This window comes from Vombatus ursinus, unplaced genomic scaffold (genome assembly GCF_900497805.2).
Source record: "Vombatus ursinus unplaced genomic scaffold, bare-nosed wombat genome assembly UNPS02014807.1, whole genome shotgun sequence".
In the NCBI taxonomy this organism is placed as follows: domain Eukaryota; kingdom Metazoa; phylum Chordata; class Mammalia; order Diprotodontia; family Vombatidae; genus Vombatus; species Vombatus ursinus.
Window position 1 is genome coordinate 22,780,947 of NW_020954585.1, and position 20,602 is coordinate 22,801,548.

The 20,602-nt window shown below is 41.9% G+C and overlaps 1 protein-coding gene across 1 annotated transcript in view; it reads left to right on the top strand.

Annotated features, from left to right (window-relative positions):
* MPRIP (myosin phosphatase Rho interacting protein) overlaps nucleotides 1–20,602 on the top strand; it is a 186,045-nt gene that overhangs the window by 77,850 nt on the left and 87,593 nt on the right. Inside the window, exon 4 of the mRNA XM_027874439.1 lies at nucleotides 17,049–17,200. Coding sequence (XP_027730240.1) covers nucleotides 17,049–17,200 — 152 coding nt within the window. The remainder of the gene's footprint in view (nucleotides 1–17,048; nucleotides 17,201–20,602) is intronic.

The following is a 20,602-nucleotide window of genomic DNA, read 5'->3' on the forward strand; positions in this document are numbered from 1 at the left end:
AGAGTGTCTGTAAGTATGCTTTCCTTCCCTTCGTGCCCTCGTGGGGATGGGGAGCCAGAGCGAGACAGTGAGGTCATCTGTATTCATGCTCTTGCCTCTGACATTTAGTGCCCAGGCTACTTGGCCTTTAGTGGAACTTGATCAGGAAATGAGTCAGATCTTGCATCAGGCACCCTGGCTTTGGATAGGGTCTCACTAGCTAAGGACCTGGAGTCCACAGCCTAGGGGATCAGTCAGTCTGGGCATGATGGAGAGTTTCCTTGGGAGAAAGGGGTTAGGGATGGAGTCTAGTTCTGGCCTCCCTAGGATGGCATATCCAAATATGTCAGATGAGCTTTCTGCCAGCTTTGCGAAAGGGGCTGTATGCTATTCTGTGAAGGAAGAACGAACAGGGAAGAACTGGAAAGGTTAAAATCCAAACTCTTCAACATTTAAATCCCTCCACATTCTGGCTCCTTGAGAATAATAATAATAATTACAATAATAATGGGGTACCTAGGTGGTGCTGGGCATAGAGCTCAGGACCTGAAGTCAGGAAGACCTGAGTTCAAATTTGGCCTCAGACATTTATTAACTATGGGACCCTGGGCGAGTCACTTAATCCTGTTTGCCTCAGTTTCCTCACCTGTAAAAGGAACTGGAGAAGGAAATGCAAACCACACCAATATCTTTGCCAGGAAAACCCCAAATGGGCATCACAGAGTCACACACAACTGCAACAACTGAACAACCATCACAACAACAAATGATAATAATTCACATGGTTATCAAGGTTTGCAGGGGACAAAGCTTTTCCTGATTCACCACTGTTGTGCCCTTCTTCCAAAAACTTGTACCTTGAACTTATTTTGTGTATGCATTGTCTAGACTGATTTATGTATGCGTGGTCTCTCTGGTAGACTATAAGCTCCTTGAGGGCAAGCAAGGACTCTTTCTTGTTGTCTTTGTATCCATAGTACCTAGTGCAGTTCAGGACATGTAATAGTATATACTTGGTATTGATTGTTTAATTGATTGATCCTCATAACCCCACAAGGGAGAGGCTGTTATTATCCCAATATTACATATGAGGAAACTGAGGCTCAGAGGAGTGAAATACTTGCCTAGTGTCACAGGAATAGTCTGAGATAGGGTTTAAATCCAGGTCTTTCTGCCTCCAAGCCCAGCACTCTGTGCACAATCTGATATAGGCTGTACATATACATTCATATTAAGCATGTTTTCACATTAGTCATGTTGTAAAGAAGAATTAGAACCAATGGGAGGGACCACAAGAAAGAAGAAACCAAAAAAAAAAAATAAGAGAGAGAAAGCAAATAGTGTGTTTTGATCTGCATTCCAACTCCATAGTTCTTTCTCTGGATGTGGATAGCATTTTCTATCATGAGACTTTCGGAAATATCTTAGATCCTTGCATTGTTGAGAAGGGCTAAGTCTATGAAAGTCAGTCATCGCACATTGTGGCTGTTACTGTGTACAATGTTCTCCTGGTTCTGTTCACTTCACTCAGCATCAGTTTATTCAAGTCTTGCCAGGTATTTCTAAAGTCTGCCTGCTCATCATTTCTTAGGGAACAATAATATTCCATTACATTCATTTACCACAATTTGTTCAGCCATTCCCCAGCTGGTGGGCATCCCTCAATTTACAATTCTTTGCCACCGCAAAAAGAGCTGCTATAAATATTTTTGTACATGTGGGTCCTTTTCCATTTTTTTTTATGATCTCTTTGGTATATAGACCTTTACTTTTCCTTTTAAATATATGACAAATTTAACATGTAATTTTAAAATATTTTATTTTTCCCCAAATTACATGGAAAATTTTTTTTTAACATTTTTAAAAGAAGTTTTGAGCTCCAAATTCTATCCCTCCCTCCCTTCCCTCCTCCCACTCTGAGACAGTGAGCAATCTGATATAGGTTATACATCAATATGTCATTTCCAAAGCTTTCCTGCTTATCCGGCCTTCCTTCTGTTCTCGATGTTCTCTCAATTGACAGATCTAATGGCCTTTTCTCAATCTCCGTCCTGCTTGAGCTCTGGGCGTCATTTCACATAGTTAATCACACTCATCTCCCCAAGTTTTCATGATAGTGCTTTCTCCTGGTTCTCCTCCTGCTGGTCCGATTGCTCTTCCTATCTCGTTTGCTAGAGCTTCATGTCATACCCACTAACTGGGATCGTGCCCCGAGGCTCTGCCCGCGACTTCTCTTTCCTTCTATATACTGTGTCAGTTGGCGATCTCATTAGCTCCCATGGATTTAGTTATCACTTTTCTGCAGGTGATTCTCAGCTCTCTATATCGGGCCTTACCCAATCTCCTGAGCCCCAGTCCTACATCACCTCCTGCCTTTTGGACATCTCAAACTCAACACATCCAGAACAGAAACATCTATTATCTCCCCCTACTCCCTAACCCTCACTAATCCCACCCTCCTTACTCCTGTTGAAGGTACCACCATTCTCTCAGTCTCTTAGTCCCACAACCTCCGTAACATCTGTGACTTCTCTCTCTCACCCCATATAGCCAATGTGTCGCCAAGTCTGTTGTTTCTGCCTTCACAACATCCCTTATAGGTGTCCTTTTCTGTCTGTTCATATTAGTCACCATGCTGGGTCAGGCCCTTATCACCTCTAGTCAGTCTTCCTGCCTTAAATTTCTTCCCCAATGCCAGTTCATCCTGCACTCAGTGGTGCCAGTAATTCTCCTAAAGAGTAGGTTTGGGGGCAGCTAGGTGGTACAGTGGTTAGAACATCAGCTTTGGAGTCAGGAGGACCTGAGTTCAAATTCGGCCTCAGACATTTGACACTTACTAGCTGTGTAACCCTGGGCAAGTCACTTAACCCCATTGCCTAGCCAAAAAAAATAGTACTGTACATGACCTAGCTAAGGACAGGGAAGGCTGGGGGCTAAAAATATACAAAGCTTATGCTTAGAGGAAACAGGGTGATGGAGGTGGGGCTACTTGGAAAATAACAATAACAATTTAATCCTGATGCTCTTTCTGGGATCCTAAGAATAGGATGGGTGTGACAAAAGTATTTTTAGCCTTTTTCTTCAAATTTCCTTCTCTTTCTCCAATAGGTCTGTCACAGAAGACCCTGTTGTATTGATTAGTATATGGTTCATTCAGTCGTTTTCAGTCATGTCTGACTCTTTGTGACCCCATTTGGAGTTTTCTTGGCAGAGATACTAGAGTGGTTTGCCATTTTCTTCTCTAGCTCATTTGACAGATTAGGAAACTGAGGCAAACAGGGTGAAGTGACTTGCCCAGGGTCACACAGCTAGTAAGTGTCTGAGGCCAGATTTGCGCTCAGTTCTTCCTGACTCCAGGGTCAGCACTCTTATCTACTTCGTCACCTAGCTGCCCTTGGTTAGCATATGCCCTTTCTTTTTTTTTTTTTTTTTTAAAGGCAGTTGGGGTTAAGTGACTTGTCCAAGGTCATACAGCTAGTAAGTGTCAAGTGTTTGGTCTGAGGCCGGATTTGAACTCAGGTCCTCCTGACTTCAGGGCTGGTGTTCTATCCACTTCGCCACCTAGCTACCAGAAAATTGGGATCCATTTCTTTTTTGGGGGGGAGGGGCTAGGCAATGGGGTTAAATGACTTGCCCAAGGTCACACAGCTAGTAAGTGTTAAGTGTCTGATGTCAGATTTGAACTCAGGTCCTTCTGATTCCAGGGCCAGTGTTCTATCCACTGCACCACCTGCCCATATGCCCTTTCTTAAATGAGGTAGGGTAGCCACTCTCAGGATGGGACGTGTATGGTATGTGTGCCTCTCTTGATAAAATCCCTTTTTCCAGGATGGATCCTAGATCCATCTAGGCCCAGGATGGGCCACTAGAGAGGAAATAGGTGTTGAGGAACATTGAGAATTGAACACAGTCAATGCTATCACCTTTCAGAGACTGTGGTATCAGGGAAGAAAACTCTAGGCTAGGAGCTGAAGGACCCATGCTCATGTCACATCAGTGCCATCAACCTGATGAGGGAGTTAGGGCAAATCTTTCAATTTCTCTGTGACTTACTGCAGTGGGGAGGATGGATCCTAGAATGTTCACCCTCCTCTCCTCCCTTTTATCTTGCAGATGAGGAAGCTGAGGTCCAAACTAGAACCCAGATCTCTGGATTTATAACCCATCACTCTTTCCACTACATCCATACTTGCAAATAAACCCAACTTCCCTCCTTATTTTCCTGCCTTTGAACACTTTGGAATGAAAGGACTGCCTGATTCTGTTCAGTCTTACTAACATCGTGGTTAAATTGGAAAAGGTAGAGGGAAAATCCTTGTGGCTCCTGGTTTTCTGTTGGGATCTGTCTGTGCAGATTGTTCCTACCTGGACGGCAGAGCTTGTTGAAAGGAAGGAGCCAAGCAGACATAACAGGGGACCTCCTCCACCCTGGCCTGGGCCTTCCTCCTTTTGCCTGTGAAGCAGGGAGGGGCACTTTCTGAAGGCCCACCTAGTTGGGCGCTCTAGGGAGGGGCAGGCTGGAGGCCAGTGTATGTCTTGGATTTTCCAGGAGATCATTGGGACTTCCTGTCCTCTTCCCCTGGGCCTGAACTGGGGCATTGTTTCAACCTGGATGTATAAAGGGGGTTTCCGATTTCTTTCCTTGTCTTGGTGCTCCATTGTGGAAAATCAGAAATTATGGCCACAGGGAAAACTTTCCCTGCAGGCCATGTTCCCCATCTGACGTTCCAAAGCAGAAGACAAGGCTAGCTCTAGATTTAAGCTCTAGGGGTCTGATGGAGGCCCTTCGTCCCATTTCTCCATTTTCACTTATTTTTCTTTTTCTGTTCCTTTGTCCCCCATGTTTTAAGGCTTCCTTTAAAAGAAGGTGATCTCTAGAGGCCTCTGTGATCCTAGCTGCAAAGTCACATCATCTTAGTGTTTTTCTATTGGGAATAGAGAAAGGCTTTGCCATGATAGAAGAGGAATATTGGGTTTCGGGTCAGAAGACCTAAGGACTAGTCCTTTGGTTTTGTGCCATATTGAGACTCAGTTTGCTTACATGAAAAATGGGGCGGATACCTGTCCTGCCTATGTCACAGGGCTGCTGTGAGAATAAAATGAGAACTTATATAAAACTCTTAATACACCATAAAGCATTCTTTAAATGTCATAGTTACTGTTAGTGGTGGGGTGGTGGTGGTAGCAGCAGCAATGGTAGTGGTACTAGAACTCATATTTTGTTAGTGTTAGTATTCTGGGCTCCTGGTAAGCTTGGATCCTGCCCTTTCATTCCTGTTTCTGATAGCAGCCTTTACCTACTGGAAGTGATTTCTCCCACTTTTGATCACAAGAATTTCTGTTCTCTTCTTCTGCCTTGTTTTCACTTGTGTTATGTTGACCTGTGTTTCCCCTAGGTCGTAAGCTCCTACAGTCTAGGGATTGCTTTAGCTAATCTTTGCCTCTCTTTTCGCACCTAGAGTAGTTGGTGCATAAAACAATATTTATGGAATGTTTGAATTACTTTTAGACTAAGAAGATCTCAGTTGGCACAGTATTCAGAAGATGTGAAAGTGCCATCCTCACGATACTGCTCCTTTCTCAGGCCTGGTAGCAGCTGGGGGTTACAGGGAAAAGACTGTTGGGGTCAGGAAGGCTTGACCTGGAAGCTTAGACCCCCTTAAATATAAGCTGTGAGGCCTTAGATGAGTCTCACTTAACTGTTTGAGTGTCCTCATTGGCATGGAGATAAGCACCCACCTCACAAGATTGTGATGGTGGTTGTAAGGAACAAATGAAATTTCTCTCTCTCTCTCTCCTTCTCCCTCCCTCTCCCTTTCCCTCTCTCCCTCTCTCCCTCTCTCCCTGTCTCCTTGTCTCCTCTCTCTCCCTGTCCCTCCCTACTTTCTCTCTCTCTCTCTCCCTCCCTCTCTCTCTTACACACACACACACACACACACACACACACACACACACACACACACAGAGTCCCAAAAGTCTTTGTGATGTTTTAAGCTTCTGTTATGTAAAGTATTTAATAGTTTAAAACTGCATGAAGACTTTTGGACAACCTGTACATTAGCACTTTGCAAAATTTAAAGTGCTGTATTAATAGTAACTTGTTATTGTTAGATTATTGAAACTCACCATTTGCCCAAGAACTGAACTTCAGCTGGCTTTTCAGGAGATTTAGAAAAGGGCAGCTAGTTGGTGCAGTGGACAGATCACTGACCCTGGAGTCAGGAGGACCTGAGTTCAAATTCAGCCTCAGATACTTAATAGCTGTATGACCCTGGGCAAGTCACTTAACCTCTCCCCTAAAAAAAGAGATTAAGAGGCCAACTGAGTCACCAAAGGCCATGGAGAGTAGGATGTTATTGAGAAATAGGCAATTAAACTTGGATCTTTTTTTTAAATGTCAGTAAGAAAATTGCAAACTTTCTACTTTGGTGAGCTTTTGGAAGATACACAGTGAGGGAAGAGGAGTTCCAGTGAGCAATTTGACCTTGATAGCTGGGCATTCCCTGAAGTTAGATGGGGTTACAGCCTGCTCTTCCTTTTTTTCCTGTTCTCTTTGCTAGAAGTTTGTCTGACATGGAAGATTGATGTGTCAGGAAACCTACAAGAATTTCCTTTGTACTCATTCATATCTTCTGGCAATGGGAACAGGAGTTGGAAGGCACTGGTAGATCAGAAGAGGGAGTAGCTGGGCATTGTGTTATCTTGGACTAAAGTGAATCATCCTGAGACTCGGCGCCACTCTGAAAGTCCTTCACCAAATTCACTTTGGTATTCTTACTAAAGGAAGCTTATTGCTTAGGTATTCTTTTTTCTTTTTTTTAAAGGCAATTGGGGTTAAGTGACTTGCCCAGGGTCATTCAGCTAGTGTCAAGTGTTTGGTCTGAGGTCGGATTTGAACTCAGGTCCTCCTGACTTCAGGGCTGGTGCTCTATCCACTGTGCCACCTAGCTGCCCCTATGCCTAGGTATTCTTGAGACTGTATTCAGACGTCTCACAAGTACATGGCACCTGCTTAGGGAACGACTTACCCCTGGCTGCTGCTATGAGAGATATGACATGGTCTCGGTCCTCAAAGGGGCTATAACCCAATTAGGCACACAAGGCATTCTCAGAGGGGTCTGCCGTCCCATCAGCGTGAGAGTTCCCTTCAGTGGTGCTGATCACCTCTCCATGTCCTCTCAAAAGTTCACCACAAGGGGTCCGTCCACCCAAAGTGCAGGAGGACGGTTACAAGGTGGTGGATTGTGACTTTATTCCATTCTGTGTTCGTATTGTTGAGACGTAGGAACAACCTTTGTGGGGGTAGAGTGGGGTACTGCAGAAAGGATTGTCTGAATAGTTCTGGGGTTGAGAAATGGTGATGGATTTGGCAAGGGAAAGATAAGTTGGGACAATCCCTCCGGCACTCCCTGCCTTTGAACCTCGATGAAGTCATGGAGGAAGACTGACCACTTGGGTTTAGTTTGGTCCTCACACTAACTGTGTCATGTCAGGTACAACTTTGTGAAATGGTATTGATAACTAGCCCCACTTTACAGGAACATATTGAAGATGGGTGGGCTAATGGTGGAATGTTCTGAACTCTTTAAAGCACAGGAAGGAAATAAGTTCAAGATGTAACATGAATTAGGTTGGGGGAGTGTCCTTTCTGAGCAATTGATCTGAGGCGCAGTTTGGGAGCCACCATTTTGGCTTTTTCAAGGAAGGGGCTGGTCTGAAGCAGTGGAGGGGTGGGACTCTAGCCACCAAGCAGTGCTGATTTTGTCGTCGTTATCGAGTCTTTTCAGTTGTGTCTGACTCTCTAGTACCCCATTTTGGGGTCTTCTTGGCAAAGATATTAGAGTGTTCTCTAGTTCATTTTTGACAGAAGAGGAACTGAGGCAAACAGGGTTAAGCGATTTGCCTACAGTCACGGGCCTAGTGAGTGTCTGAAATAAAATTTGAATTTAGGTCCTTGGCCAGGATTCGATCCACTGAACCGCCTAGCTGCCCCAGTGGTGCTGATAGAACCCTTTAATTGGAAAAGAAGGAAGCCTTTTCCCAGGAGGCCTATGAGTTTCAGTCAGGTTCAGTCATCTTTCTTATTCTATCACGTATGTGTATAGGTGACTGACTGATGCTGTGGTTGTCTTTTTTTTTTTCCTTTCTGGTTTTTGACCAATAGAGAGGCTTCTATTAACAGCCCCTTCTGTACTTCTCTATGTCATTACTGACCCTGGAAGAAAATTAGCCTTTTGTAAATGACTGGGCGGTGGGGCTGTAAATCCCTTTCCCACCCCCACCCCTTTCAGTCCTTCCTCATCTCCAGTTCTTGGATCAAGGACTCATAGAGTCTTAGAGTTGGCAGGGAGCTTTGAGTCCATGCCCCCTTCCTCCAATCTTTGTGGTCTACCCCTGAAATATACCATTTTTGGTCTGTATAGTACTCCCCACTTTTCTTCATACTCTTCCACAAGGCCTTCCGTGAAGATCTGATCGTGTTGGTGATAGCTCAGCTAGCAAATTTCTTTAAATCAGTTGAGGGGTGGAGTGTCTTGCATTATTAATAAAAATGACTGACATTTTGTATTGTGCCTTGAAGTTCCCAACGTACTTTATATAACTGATTTCACTGGGGTCTCAGCAGCCCTTTGCAATAGGTGCTACCCATATTTCCCCCATTTTACAGCTCAGTCTCTGCTATCAGTCTTGTTCCATCCCCTTCTTCCTGCTCATAGCCCAAAGCTCTAGTCCAGGCCATCTCCCGATTGATGTCTCTGACTCTAATTTTCCTCCCCTCCTATTCGTCACCTATGTAGTTTTTCACAAAGTGATTTTCCTACTGCATTTCCTTGCTCATGAAACTCCAATGGCTCCCTATCACCTCTAAAATCAAAGACAAACTCCTCTTTGGTATTTGGCTCCCCCTTACCTCTCCCACCTTATTTGCTGCATTACCTTTCTTCACAGGTTGGTCCAGCCAAACCGATCTTTGCATGTTCATAAATCTAGACCTGGAAGGGACCTCAGAGGCCATTCAGTCTGATCTCCCCATTTTCCAAATGAGGAAACTGAGGCCTCAGTGTCCCAAGTGTCTTAAGGTCAGAGAGGTAGTTGGTGTCAGAGGTGGGATTTGAACCCTATGTGACTCCACTTCTGGTTCTCTTTTCTTCTTTACCAGTTTCTTTTTCTCATACATGACATTCTGTGACTTTTGTACTGTCTGTCCCCCCGCGTGCCTAAAATGTACTCTTGCCTCACCTTTATTTCTTAAAATCCCTGGTTTCCTTTAAAGCTCAGTTGGTGCGCAACTTTCAGTTGAAGTCTTTCATGATACCCTCAGCTAGTACCTTTTCCCCCACTCCTATCAGTTACCTTGGATCTATTTTTTATGTATATTAAATATAGTTATGTGTATATGTTGTCTTCCTCAATAGAGCAGAAGCTCCATGGAGATCATTTGATTTTTGTCTTTGCCTTAGGACTTAGCATAATGTCTGGCACGTAGTGGGCACTTAATGCTTGCTGATTGGTTGAAGAGACTGAAGCATGGAAAGATTAAGTGACTCACCTATCTTCCTAAGGTAGTAAGCATTTGGGTGAGTCAGTCAAATAGTATGTATACTACTATTTGCCAGGCACTGTGCTAAATGCTGGGGATACAAAGAAAGACAAAAACCAGTACCTGTTCTCACAGAGCTCACAGTCTAATGGGAGAGATGGCATGCAAACAAGATATATTTAGGATAACTTGAGGGTAATCTCAGAAAGAAGACACTAAGATCAAGTCTTCTTGACCCGCTTGCTCTTCTTAGCCTGTGCCATTGCAGTGCCCAGATCAATCAGTGGCAATTTGTTATTTGGATGTGAAGGAAAGGACTCAGAGATGCTAATTGGGGAAGAAAGCAGTTAGTTGCTGAGAGGAGCAAAGAGTATGTGAGTACCCTTCTTCCCGCCTTGTTCTAAGAGGTATGTGTTCTGGTATAGCCCTCATTCTCACTCTACCTACACCCCTCCCTGGCACTCTGTCTCAACCTCAGGAAGACTGATGTGAGGCTGACTCCTTGATGATTGTAATTCCTCAGGTATATGTTTGTTGTCCATTCAAAGGGGACTTTGACACACATTTTATTCTTTAAAAAAGAAAAAGAGACATGCTCTCCAATAAGAAAAGAACCTCTCGGAAAGGCCTTCTTGGCCAAGGATGGTTTCTACCACTAATCCCTAAACCAGCCATTCCAGAGATCTCTCACTTCTACTTCCTCATCTTTTTTTTTTTTTAACCATTCCAAGTAGTGACTTAGACAGCAGTGGCTATTATTAAAAAGGATGTCTCAAGATAAGTACAGATACCAGCAAACTCACTGTTTCATTAATGTCAGTGGGGGAAAAAACTCATCAACCCAGGGCTCTTGGTCTCTGGGCCACCCATCCAGATTAAACAGAACTTTTCCCCCTCTCTTTGGGGCTTTCACCACAAAAGTTATGCTTATTTGCATTGAGTACATTGAAAAAAGCTGTGAACAACATTGTCCCTCCCAGCTAGCCCCACCGAAAACAAAGAGAGCTGTGTGATTTAGAAACCCACACTGTCCCCCCCATTGAAGATTGTCTTTACTGCCTAGACCCCTTCCATTGCTGGCTTTGACTCTAGCCTATGTCTGAGAAATTGGTCCTAAGAAGCCTTTATATGGCCTTGTATATAGGTGGCCTAAAGCTGAGCATCTCACCCTTTGTCTTTCTTTAGTACTCTTTTGGAAAATGGAGGTGAGTTAGATTTAGGATTAATAAAGTAATTTTTCCATTTCTCCTATGTCAGGAACTGTTCAGTCTGGGAAGGAGCCATACTGACCCCTACAGTTCAGTATGGAATGATGAGTATGGTGCTGAGGATGAAATTAATATGATGATTATTAAATAGACAAAAGATATCTCATAAAATAGCCAAGAGCATTGAGGGGTGGGGGGAAGCTTATAGAGAGTTTTGCTTGTCATCTAGTTAAGCTAGATCATCCTGGGAACATTTGTAGGTGAAACTGAAAATTGGACAACAAATAGACATAACACTGAACAGATTGTTGTTTACATAATCATTGCCATTGATGGTAGTGCAGACCCCATGGTTGGCTTTTGCGATCTCAGTACCTAGTGAAAAATAGCACTTAAGGTTCAAATAGAAAGAATAGCTAAGCCTGATAATTAAACAGGGAAGAAATCCGTGCTGGAACTGTTAAAATGTTAACAACTACAGGAATTGATTTTCAAGATATCAAAGAGGAAAGGATTCTAAACAAATGAAAAGATGACCTTTTACCAGAAAGTGACCAAGAAGACACCAGCAAATGCTGGTATATTTTTCTGTTTCATTTCTAAAATTTCTTTTTAAATGACCTATGTATAGATTGAGGATCTTCTTTAAATAGGGGAAAGGAATTGGCAAGCTTTCTCATTTTTCTACAAGATAATCCTGCGATGAACTGGAAGGCTCAGATAATATAAGATCCTACTATGTATGTCTGTTGATGGAGGGGAAAAATAAGCATTTGATAAGGTAGAGTAGAATAAGATTCTCCCTAAATAAGTTGTTTCCCAGATACATATAAGATATTTCATTATTGGATGACAACTACAACTACAGAAATGTCTTTGTTTAGTAATTGGCTGAGTATGACTATTAATCAAGGAATCAAACAGGAGACATTTTCACTAGAATTGTCCAGTAGTGCTATGGAAGATGTGTTGCCCAAGTTCCAGAGAGAAAGTTTCCTGTTGATGGTGAGTTTTTCCAAGTCTTCCATGTAGAAGATTAACATTGTTCTAATTGTACAAGCTTCCTTTGAGAAGATTAACAATGTGTACTAATTTCAGGGACTCTCAAAATAGTTCTTAAGTGAAATGCTTATTATTTGAAAGAGATTAATTTAATCATCCGCACATAAATCAAATGGATGAAAAGTGCACATTGTCTATGTTTCAATATGAAGCCTATCCTATTAGTATGTATTTGTGTATATATTTTGCACATGTGTATATACATGCCTGTATGTGACCTCTTTAAAAAGCCATAATGAGGAGAGCAAAGGAACCTAGAAATTCCTTTAGACAGAATACATTTCATCTTCTTGTCAAGTACAAAGAAATAGCAGCCAAGAGAGCAACACCAATTTAGAATATAAACTCATCTGTCAGATCTTAGAATAAAGCATGTTGATGAAGATGTAATATGGTAAAAGTGAGGGATAAAAGATGACTTCCTAAGTATTTCACTGGTACACACTTACAAAATGTTGAGAGCTAGAAGATGGCATCCAAATCATTAGAAGGATCCTTTATGGATGATAGAGACAGGAATTTATTTGGGGTACGAAGGTATAGAGGATTGTGATATGAACCAATAGAACAAACACCCCTACACTGATGATATCTGATCCAGCAAGTATTTCTTAGACATGTATTATGTCTAAGGCACTGTGCCAGAAGAAGAAGATTCAAAGCAAAGTCAAAAGAAGTCCCCTATCACCAGGAATTTATGTTCTTTTGGGAGGTGGGGAGGAGTAAAGCAAGGAGACAGAAAGCTTGAATGATTTACCATGATATTCTAGATCATTATTTTCTCCAAATGAATTTTGTTGTTACTTTACCAAGTTCTGTATAGTATCCTTTGATTGGTATAGATTAAAGTGAAAAATTAACCTTGTTAGTATCATCATTTTTATTACATTGGCCTGACCCAGCCGTGAGTACCAAATATTATATAAGTTGCCCTTTGTTTCTTTCAGAAGTACTTTGTTGTTGAACCTATACATGTATGTTGTATGCCTTGGTAGACTGATCCCCAGATATATAGTGCATTTTGTAGTTATGGAATGGCATTTCCCTTCTTGAATTCTGCTTCTTGGATTTTGTTGTTATGTAGAAATGTGCTCTTTCGTGGGTTTATTTTACAACCTACAACTTTGCTGAATCATTTCTCTGAATCAGTATATTTGATGATTCTCTAGGATTTTCTAGGTAAATCATTATGTCACTAGCAAAAGGGAAATGGCTTTATCTCCTTTTTACCTGTCTTTCCACCTTTTATTTATTTATTTCTCTTGTCTCGTGGGAGGAGTTAGATGGCTCAGTGAATAGTATGCTGGACTTGGAATCAGGAAGACCTGAGGTCAAATCTCACCTTAGATGCTCATTAACTGTGTGACCCTGGACAAATCACTTTAACTTCTCGGCCTCTGTTTTTTAATTTGTACAATGAGGGACGATCTAGCACCTACTTAAGAGGGTTGCTGTGGGGAATCAATGAGGTAATAAAGCTCTTCACAAATCTTAAAGTATTATATAAATGCTGGCTGCTATTAGTACTATGGTTAGTCATCATCATTATTATTATTGTTAGGATTTTTCAAGCTCTATGCCAGTTACATTTCATATTGGTTTTTGTCCATAGCACCCAACCTACCCTTCTCTTGATGCCTGAAAGATAGGAAGTGTTATAGTTTAGTTGGCCCATTCTTAGGATTTAAATGGAAAAGCTACTGTGTTTATAAAATTTTTTTTAGAGGTCTTTGTTTCTGCTCTGTTCTCCCTCCTTCATCACCTTCCTTCCAAAATGTTTTTTTAACATTAAATATAATTTTTACAGTAAACATCTGTTTTCTTTCTTTCTTTCTTTCCTTTCTCCCCTCCCCATTGAAGAAAAAAAAACAAAAGCTTTGCAACAAATATGCATAGTCAAGCAAAATCGATTCCCACATTGACCATGTCCAAAAAATGTCTGTCTTCTTCTTGAGTCCGTTACCTCACTGTCTGGAAGTGGGGAGCATGCTTTATCCTAGGTCCTTTGGAGTTGTGATTGGTCACTGCATCTGTCAGAGTTCTTAAGTGGTTCAAAGTTCAAAGTTAGTTTTTACAATATTGTTGTTATTGTATAAACTGTCTTCTTGGTTCTGTTCACTTTACTTTGCATCAGTTCATGAAAGCCTTCCAAGGTTTCTCTGAAAATATTTTTTATAGCACAACAGTATTCTATTAAATCATATAACTTAATTTATTCATCAGTTCTCCAAATGATGCCCTTCCCCTCCCCCGCATTAGTTTCTTTGTCCTGCAAAAAGATCTGCCAAAACACCTTGCTGTATATGGATTCTTCTTTTCTTTTTCCTGGCCTGTTTGAGGGTATAGCCCATATTGCGCTAATATCACTGGGTCATTGGGAATGTACAATTTAGTGATTTTGGGGGCATAGTTCCAAACTGCTTTTCAGAATAATTGGATCAGGTCACAGCTTCACCAGAATATCATTTTGAAGATGGAATTTGTAACTTGCCCAAGTTCTCAGTGGGTCAGATTTGAATCCAGGTTCACTGACTTCAGAACCAGTCATATCTCCTGTACCATACTGCTTCCCTGTTCAGAGATGGTGCAAATGTTATCATTTCTGTTTTGTAGATGAAGAGACTGAGGCTTAGAAAGTCTAAGTGATCTGCCTATAGTTAAAGAACTGGGAAGTGTCAGATCATAATCAAAACAAGTTAGTAAGCTTTTGTTAAGTGCCTACTATGTGCCATGTACTGGCTAAGCTCTGGAGACACCCCCCAAAAGGGCAAAAAATTGCATGCCCTCAAGGAACTCATAATCTAAAGGAGAGACAATATTGCAATCAGCTACAGACAAGATACATACAGGATCAATTAGAGCTGATAAAGAGAAAGCACTAGCATTGCAGAGGACTGGAAAGCTTCTATAGAAGATAAGCTTTTTAGCTGAGATGTAAAGGAAGCCAGGAGACCAAGGAGGGAGAGAATCCAGGCACGAGGACAGCCAGTGACAATTCACAGAATCAGTGTGGGAGGAACTTCAAGGAGACCAGAATCGCTGGATCAAAGAGTACATAGTGGGGAAGAAAGGTGGAAAAGACTGGGAAGGTAGAAAGGGACCAGTGTCTTAGATCTATAAGATTCACATCCAAGAAAGAGAAAAGGGAGCCCCAGAAACCACAGAATTCCAGGAGCTGGGATTATCCTTACAAGGTTTTATCCTGCAACTTTAGGAAGATTTCCCATAAGCAGCCTTCTTAGAGTTACATGATGAGTCGAAGGTGCTGAACTAGAATCTTTGAGAACTAAAGTCAAATTCTTAAAAGTTGTTCATGATTTTTATTGTTGTTGTCATTGATACCAAGAATTATAATAATAAAAAGTATTCCAGAGAATGAAATTTCATCCCCTTCAATGACCACCTTTTCTGGTGTTGTATAGCCTTCACTATTGGGAAGATTTTTGGGGGGTGGGGTGGGAGGAAGCATCTAAAAGTAATCATAATGGGTCCTTGTGTCCCTTTGCCAAACCCTGCTTGGGAGGCTCTGTGGAAGATCTCTTGGAGCCCCTGGGAGACAGTTTCTTGTGCTGTCCCTAAATGTGTCTAGTAGAAGCTTAGGTCCATTTTGGTCCTGTGACCAGTGGCCAAGGCTGTGGTCTCTCCTGTCTGTCTCCCTGGCCCCTACTGTGCCTCTAAAAATAGCTCTGCTATTTAAAAACCATCTCCTCCAAAGCATTGTTTTCTTACTTTCTTGGACTAGTTAGCTGTTCTGAGTCTGGGAGCTTTGCCTGCCTAATCCTAATTTTCCGTGTTCTGCCTGATTGGTCTCTACCCTTCCTGTCTCTCCTCGGGCATTGTCTTCCAGCTAGAAACAGAGGGGAAAAGAGCCAGGTTCTGATTCTCCTTCAGGTGAAGCAAGGTGATTTATTTCTTTTTCTTGCCACCTGAGAATAAAAGAAATGGAGCAAAATGCTATCCATATCCAGAGAAGGAACTGTGGTGTTTGAATGCAGATCGAAGCATGCTATTTGTTTTTTTTTTTCTATTCTGTTTTGTTTGTTTCCTCTTTCTTGTAGTTCCTCCTACTGGTTCTAATTCTTCCTTACAACAATACTAATGTGAAAATATATTTAATAGGAATGTATATGTAGAGCCTATAGCAGATTTTGTGCCATCTTGGGGAGGGAGGGGGAGAAAAGTTAAAATTCTTAATTTAAATTTAAAACTTTAAATTTAAAATTTAAAGCTTTTGGAAGTGATTGGTGAAAACTAAAAATAAATTTTTATACACACACACAGACACACACACAGAGAAATGGAGTAAAGAGAGCCGAAGGGGAGTTGGTATGTTTAAGCTTCCCAAATTCGGTGCTTTCCTTCCGTAATATAAACTATGAGGTTATGAAACTCCTGCAGTTCTTCAGTGAGATGTAATTAACATAGATATAGTGAAATTAAGGTGGTTGAAAGTAAATTGATACCAGTAATTTAAAAAAAAAAAAAAGAGGCCCCGTGTGTACAAAAAAATTTATAGCAGCACTTTTTGTAGTAGAAAACGATTGGAAACAAAGCAAATGCCCATCAGTTGTAGGATGGCTAAACAATTGTGGACGACAAATGTAACGGAATATTATTGTGCTAGAAGAAATGTTGAGTGTGATAAATACAGGGGAACTTATATGAACTGATGCAAAGTTAAAGTAGTTAGAACCAGGAAAACAATACCACACAATGACAACAGCAATATAAGTTTTAAAAAAAAAATTGAATGCTGTGAGATTATAAAGATTAAGCTTGGCTCCAAAGAAGAGATATAAGAGAGCACCTCCCTTCTTTCTTTGTGGAAGTGAGTGACTATGAGCATATAATGTCAGACTTTGTTTATTTGTTGGTCACCTTTTCTGAACTTTCTGATGTTCTTTTTCATGAAAGAATTACTATCTGGGAAGGGGAGAGAGGAGAAGGTTACATTGAGGCATGAAAGTGATATAAAAACAAAAGTTAACAGTAAAATTTTATTTAAAAAAAAATAAGGGGCAGCTAGGTGGTATAGTGGATAGAACACCAGCCCTGGAGTCAGGAGGACCTGAGTTCAAATCTGGCCTCAGACACATAACACTCACTAGCTGTGTGACCCTGGGCAAGCATTGCCTAGCAAAAAAACAAAAACAAAAAAAAAATAAGCTACCTTAACATGGTACTTATATTTGTTGCCTTATCGTGTATCCTCTGCTACTTCCTATGAATAATCCATTGCACTTTTCTATTCCTTGTAGCCTACAACCCTTCCTCAGGGCACCATCAACATGAACCAGTGCACAGATGTGGTAGATGGGGAGGGCCGCACCGGCCAGAAGTTCTCTTTGTGTATTCTGACACCTGAAAAGGAGCACTTCATCCGGGCAGAGAACAAAGAGATCATCAGTGGGTAAGTGTTGTCTGAGTTGTGGAAAGGGCTTCTGAAAATACAGCTTTACCCTGGAACACTGAGCCTGGATGCCCCGAGGGAGGCCGAGTGGGACACCTTCATGGGTACAAATGTTTAGACTCTGTCAAGCATGTAGGATCAGGTATTGTTGGGCATTAACTATTGAGGATTAACGGTCTGGCCTATCCACCTAAGTCCTGAGTTGAAAGTCTACCTTATATAAATATGACCCAAAGTTTTCCACCCTTATTGACTGTGGAAAAACTTATGAGATGTGAGTAGGGGGAGCGAAGAGGGTCTCTGGGATCACCAGGCGTCTCCATCCTTCAAGAGTGTTAACTGTCTAGGAAGTCTAATGATGATGATAATGGTTAAGGGGACAATTTGTTCAGACTTTGTGGGAACTTCCACAGTCAAAACTCCCTATTTCAATGTCTATTGGTGCTGGGTCTGCAACTTCAAGTTCCCTGAGGGTCTGAGAGATTAAAGGATTTGGCTAGTATGTGCCAACGGGCAGGGCTTGAATCATGGCCTTCTTGACCCCATGGTTGACCCTGTATATATTATGCCAGATTGCCCTGTCCCTGTCCTTTTCCCATTCACTTCTCTCCACTAAGCCATGTTGACTCGAATATACAATGAATGTATTTATTAACTACAGTGTATATCATCAACTCAGAGTTTTTTAAGGTTGTTACAAAGGACTTTACATCTTTCTTGCTTTTTAACCTTGTAAGGATCATGTTATGAAAAAGATGGTGAAAGAGAAATATTATCTCCATTTCACAGATGAAACAAAGTTTAATGAAGTTGACTTGCCGTCCATTTTCAGCATTAAGCATTTATTGGATTCCTACTATGTACAAAGTACTGAGATATAAAGAAGCAAAAGACATGCTGTGTCCTCCCAAGGGATAGATTTACGATTTAGGGCCGGTAAGCGTAGAGATTACTGCACGTTGGAGCAGTTCAGACCTTTATGAAGGAGTTAGAACTAAACCTCGGTCTTGAAGTTTACCTGCCGTGATCAGAGAGGACAAGGTGGGGCATCTACAAGGCATTGTGGTTTTTATGAAAAAGAGCACAGGACCCTTGGAATCAGGAGATGTAGTTTCCAAACTCAGCTCTGTCACATACTTGGTTGTTGTTGTTGTTGTTGTTGTGTGTGTGTGTGTGTGTGTGTGTGTGTGTGTGTGTGTGTGTGTGTTTTGGTGAGGCAGTTGGGTTAAGTGACTTGCCCAGGGTCACACAGCTAATAAGTGTCAAGTGTCTGGGACTGGATTTGAACTCGAGTCCTCCTGACTCCAAGGCTGGACTTCTATCCACTGTGTCCCCTAGCTGCCCCTCTCACATACTTGTTGTAAGATGTTGAGAAAGTTATTCAAACTCTCTGCACCTCCGTTGTCTTGTCTCTACAATGACAAGATTGGACCAACTCTCCAAGGATGGAAGGGCCCTTCCAGGTCTAACATTTTGTGGTCCTATCCCAAGCAGGAGGGTGTCACCAAGACCAAGGAGGCATGTGTATGTGTATGCCTCATCTCCTTAGTTAGAGATTGTTAGCTCTTGGAGGGCAGGGAATGTGTTTTACACATAGAGTACCTCTGTTGGGAACTACCTTGACAAGGCCTGAAGGGTGCAAATCGGGAGCCAAGTATTCCCCTGTCCAGAACCCTGAGGTTCAGAAGACCTTAGGGTTGGCTTGCTGAACCTCCAGTGGTTTAGAGGTGAGTGCAAAAAGATTTCCTGCTCAGTTGAATTCGGTATGCATTTATGTAAGTGCCAGGTGCCTCTGCAAGGCTCTGGAGGCTCAGAGACAAGAACAAACACAGACATTTTTCTCAGAGAACTTATATTTTACTGAGGAGAAGCAGCACAGATAAATAAATATGAAATGTCTTCATGGTGAATCTGAGGGAATTTCAGGGGAGGGGCACGGAGAACATTAGGAACTGTGTGAGGGATGTCTGTCAGAAGAGACTTCCAAAGGCTTAAGCCTAAGTCTTAGCAAAAACTAACTTGGGATCTTCTTTGGGTGGGAACATTGATATGTGCAGAGCCTTGTGATGAGGTACTACAGAAAGAGAAGGTCATGCGTAGTATTTTTGGTCAAAGGGAGGAAGTAGGGCCAACATACTTAAAACATGCATAAGAACCTACCAGAGCAGAGCAGAAACATCTTAGGGGAACAGGCCTGCCTCACCAGGGCATGGAGGGGAACCAGGCTTCTCAAAGGGTGTGCCCTCTGAGTGTGGGCTCTGACAGGTTCCACCAAGCCATCTGGACTTCCAGGATGAGGCGGGGGAGGGACTACCTGTGCTTGATTTCAGGAACAACCCAGTCTCAGGCAAACACCAGTTTGGCCACAGGGGGATGGATTGATTTTAGGGGTGCAGACACTATTAAGGTAGTGTACCAGATTGCAGAGGGGTGGTGGTCTGCATTGGCAGAGGGGGAATCTCCCTGTGTTTACGAATTGTATGCAGAGTTATTACTTATTACTATTCATAATAAGTTCTGTAGGCTGTCAGAGTAAATAAGTTAATTGGCAGCATGGTAAAGTCTGGGAAAGCTTCATGGGGGAGGTGATTGTGGAAGTTAGGGAGGGAAAGGCATAGTTTGAGAAAACAAGAGACTTTGGTAAGGAAATAATGAGAGTCAACATCAGAGGACATTTTCTTACTCCATTGTTACATATTGGCTTACGTCTGATCTGGACTGTACAATCTAAGACCTAGTTTCTTTAGGGGTAGGGGGCAGTTTATGCATAATATATCCACCTAACTCAGAGCTTTGAAATTTAGGAATAAAAACCTATTGGAACTGATCTGAGGGAGAAATGGTAGGATGTACCATTCTGTTTTACTTTAAATTTAGTTGTCTTCAGTCCTCTGAGATCAGAGGAGAGGTTGTAGACATGTGCCAACCTAGCCCTCTGGGCCCATGTTCTTGCCCCTCTGACTTCTCAAAGGCTGCTCTCAGGCTGTGATAGCTGAAGAGCTAAGTGGAGACTTTTACCTTATTTTAAAGTCAGAGCTGGAATTAGATTAGAAATCATCTAATCCAACACCCTCATTTTATTTTATTATATTCTTTGTTAATGCATTTTCAATAACATAATCACTTCCCCATAATTCCCCTCAGTATCCTCCTTCATAAAAACAAAACAAAAAAGTTAAGCAAAATGAATCAATATAGCAACTTCAACCAGTAGAGGATATGTAACATTCTCCATCCATCATCCACCACTTTTCTCTTCTATGAGGAGCCAGTGTATTCTGAGATCATTTCTCTGGAACCAACATGTCAGCCTCTCAATTTGCAGCTAGATTGCAGAGTGGCTAGAAATTGAGAAGACTTCAGTTCAAATGTGACCTCAGACACTTAATAGCTTTGTGACCC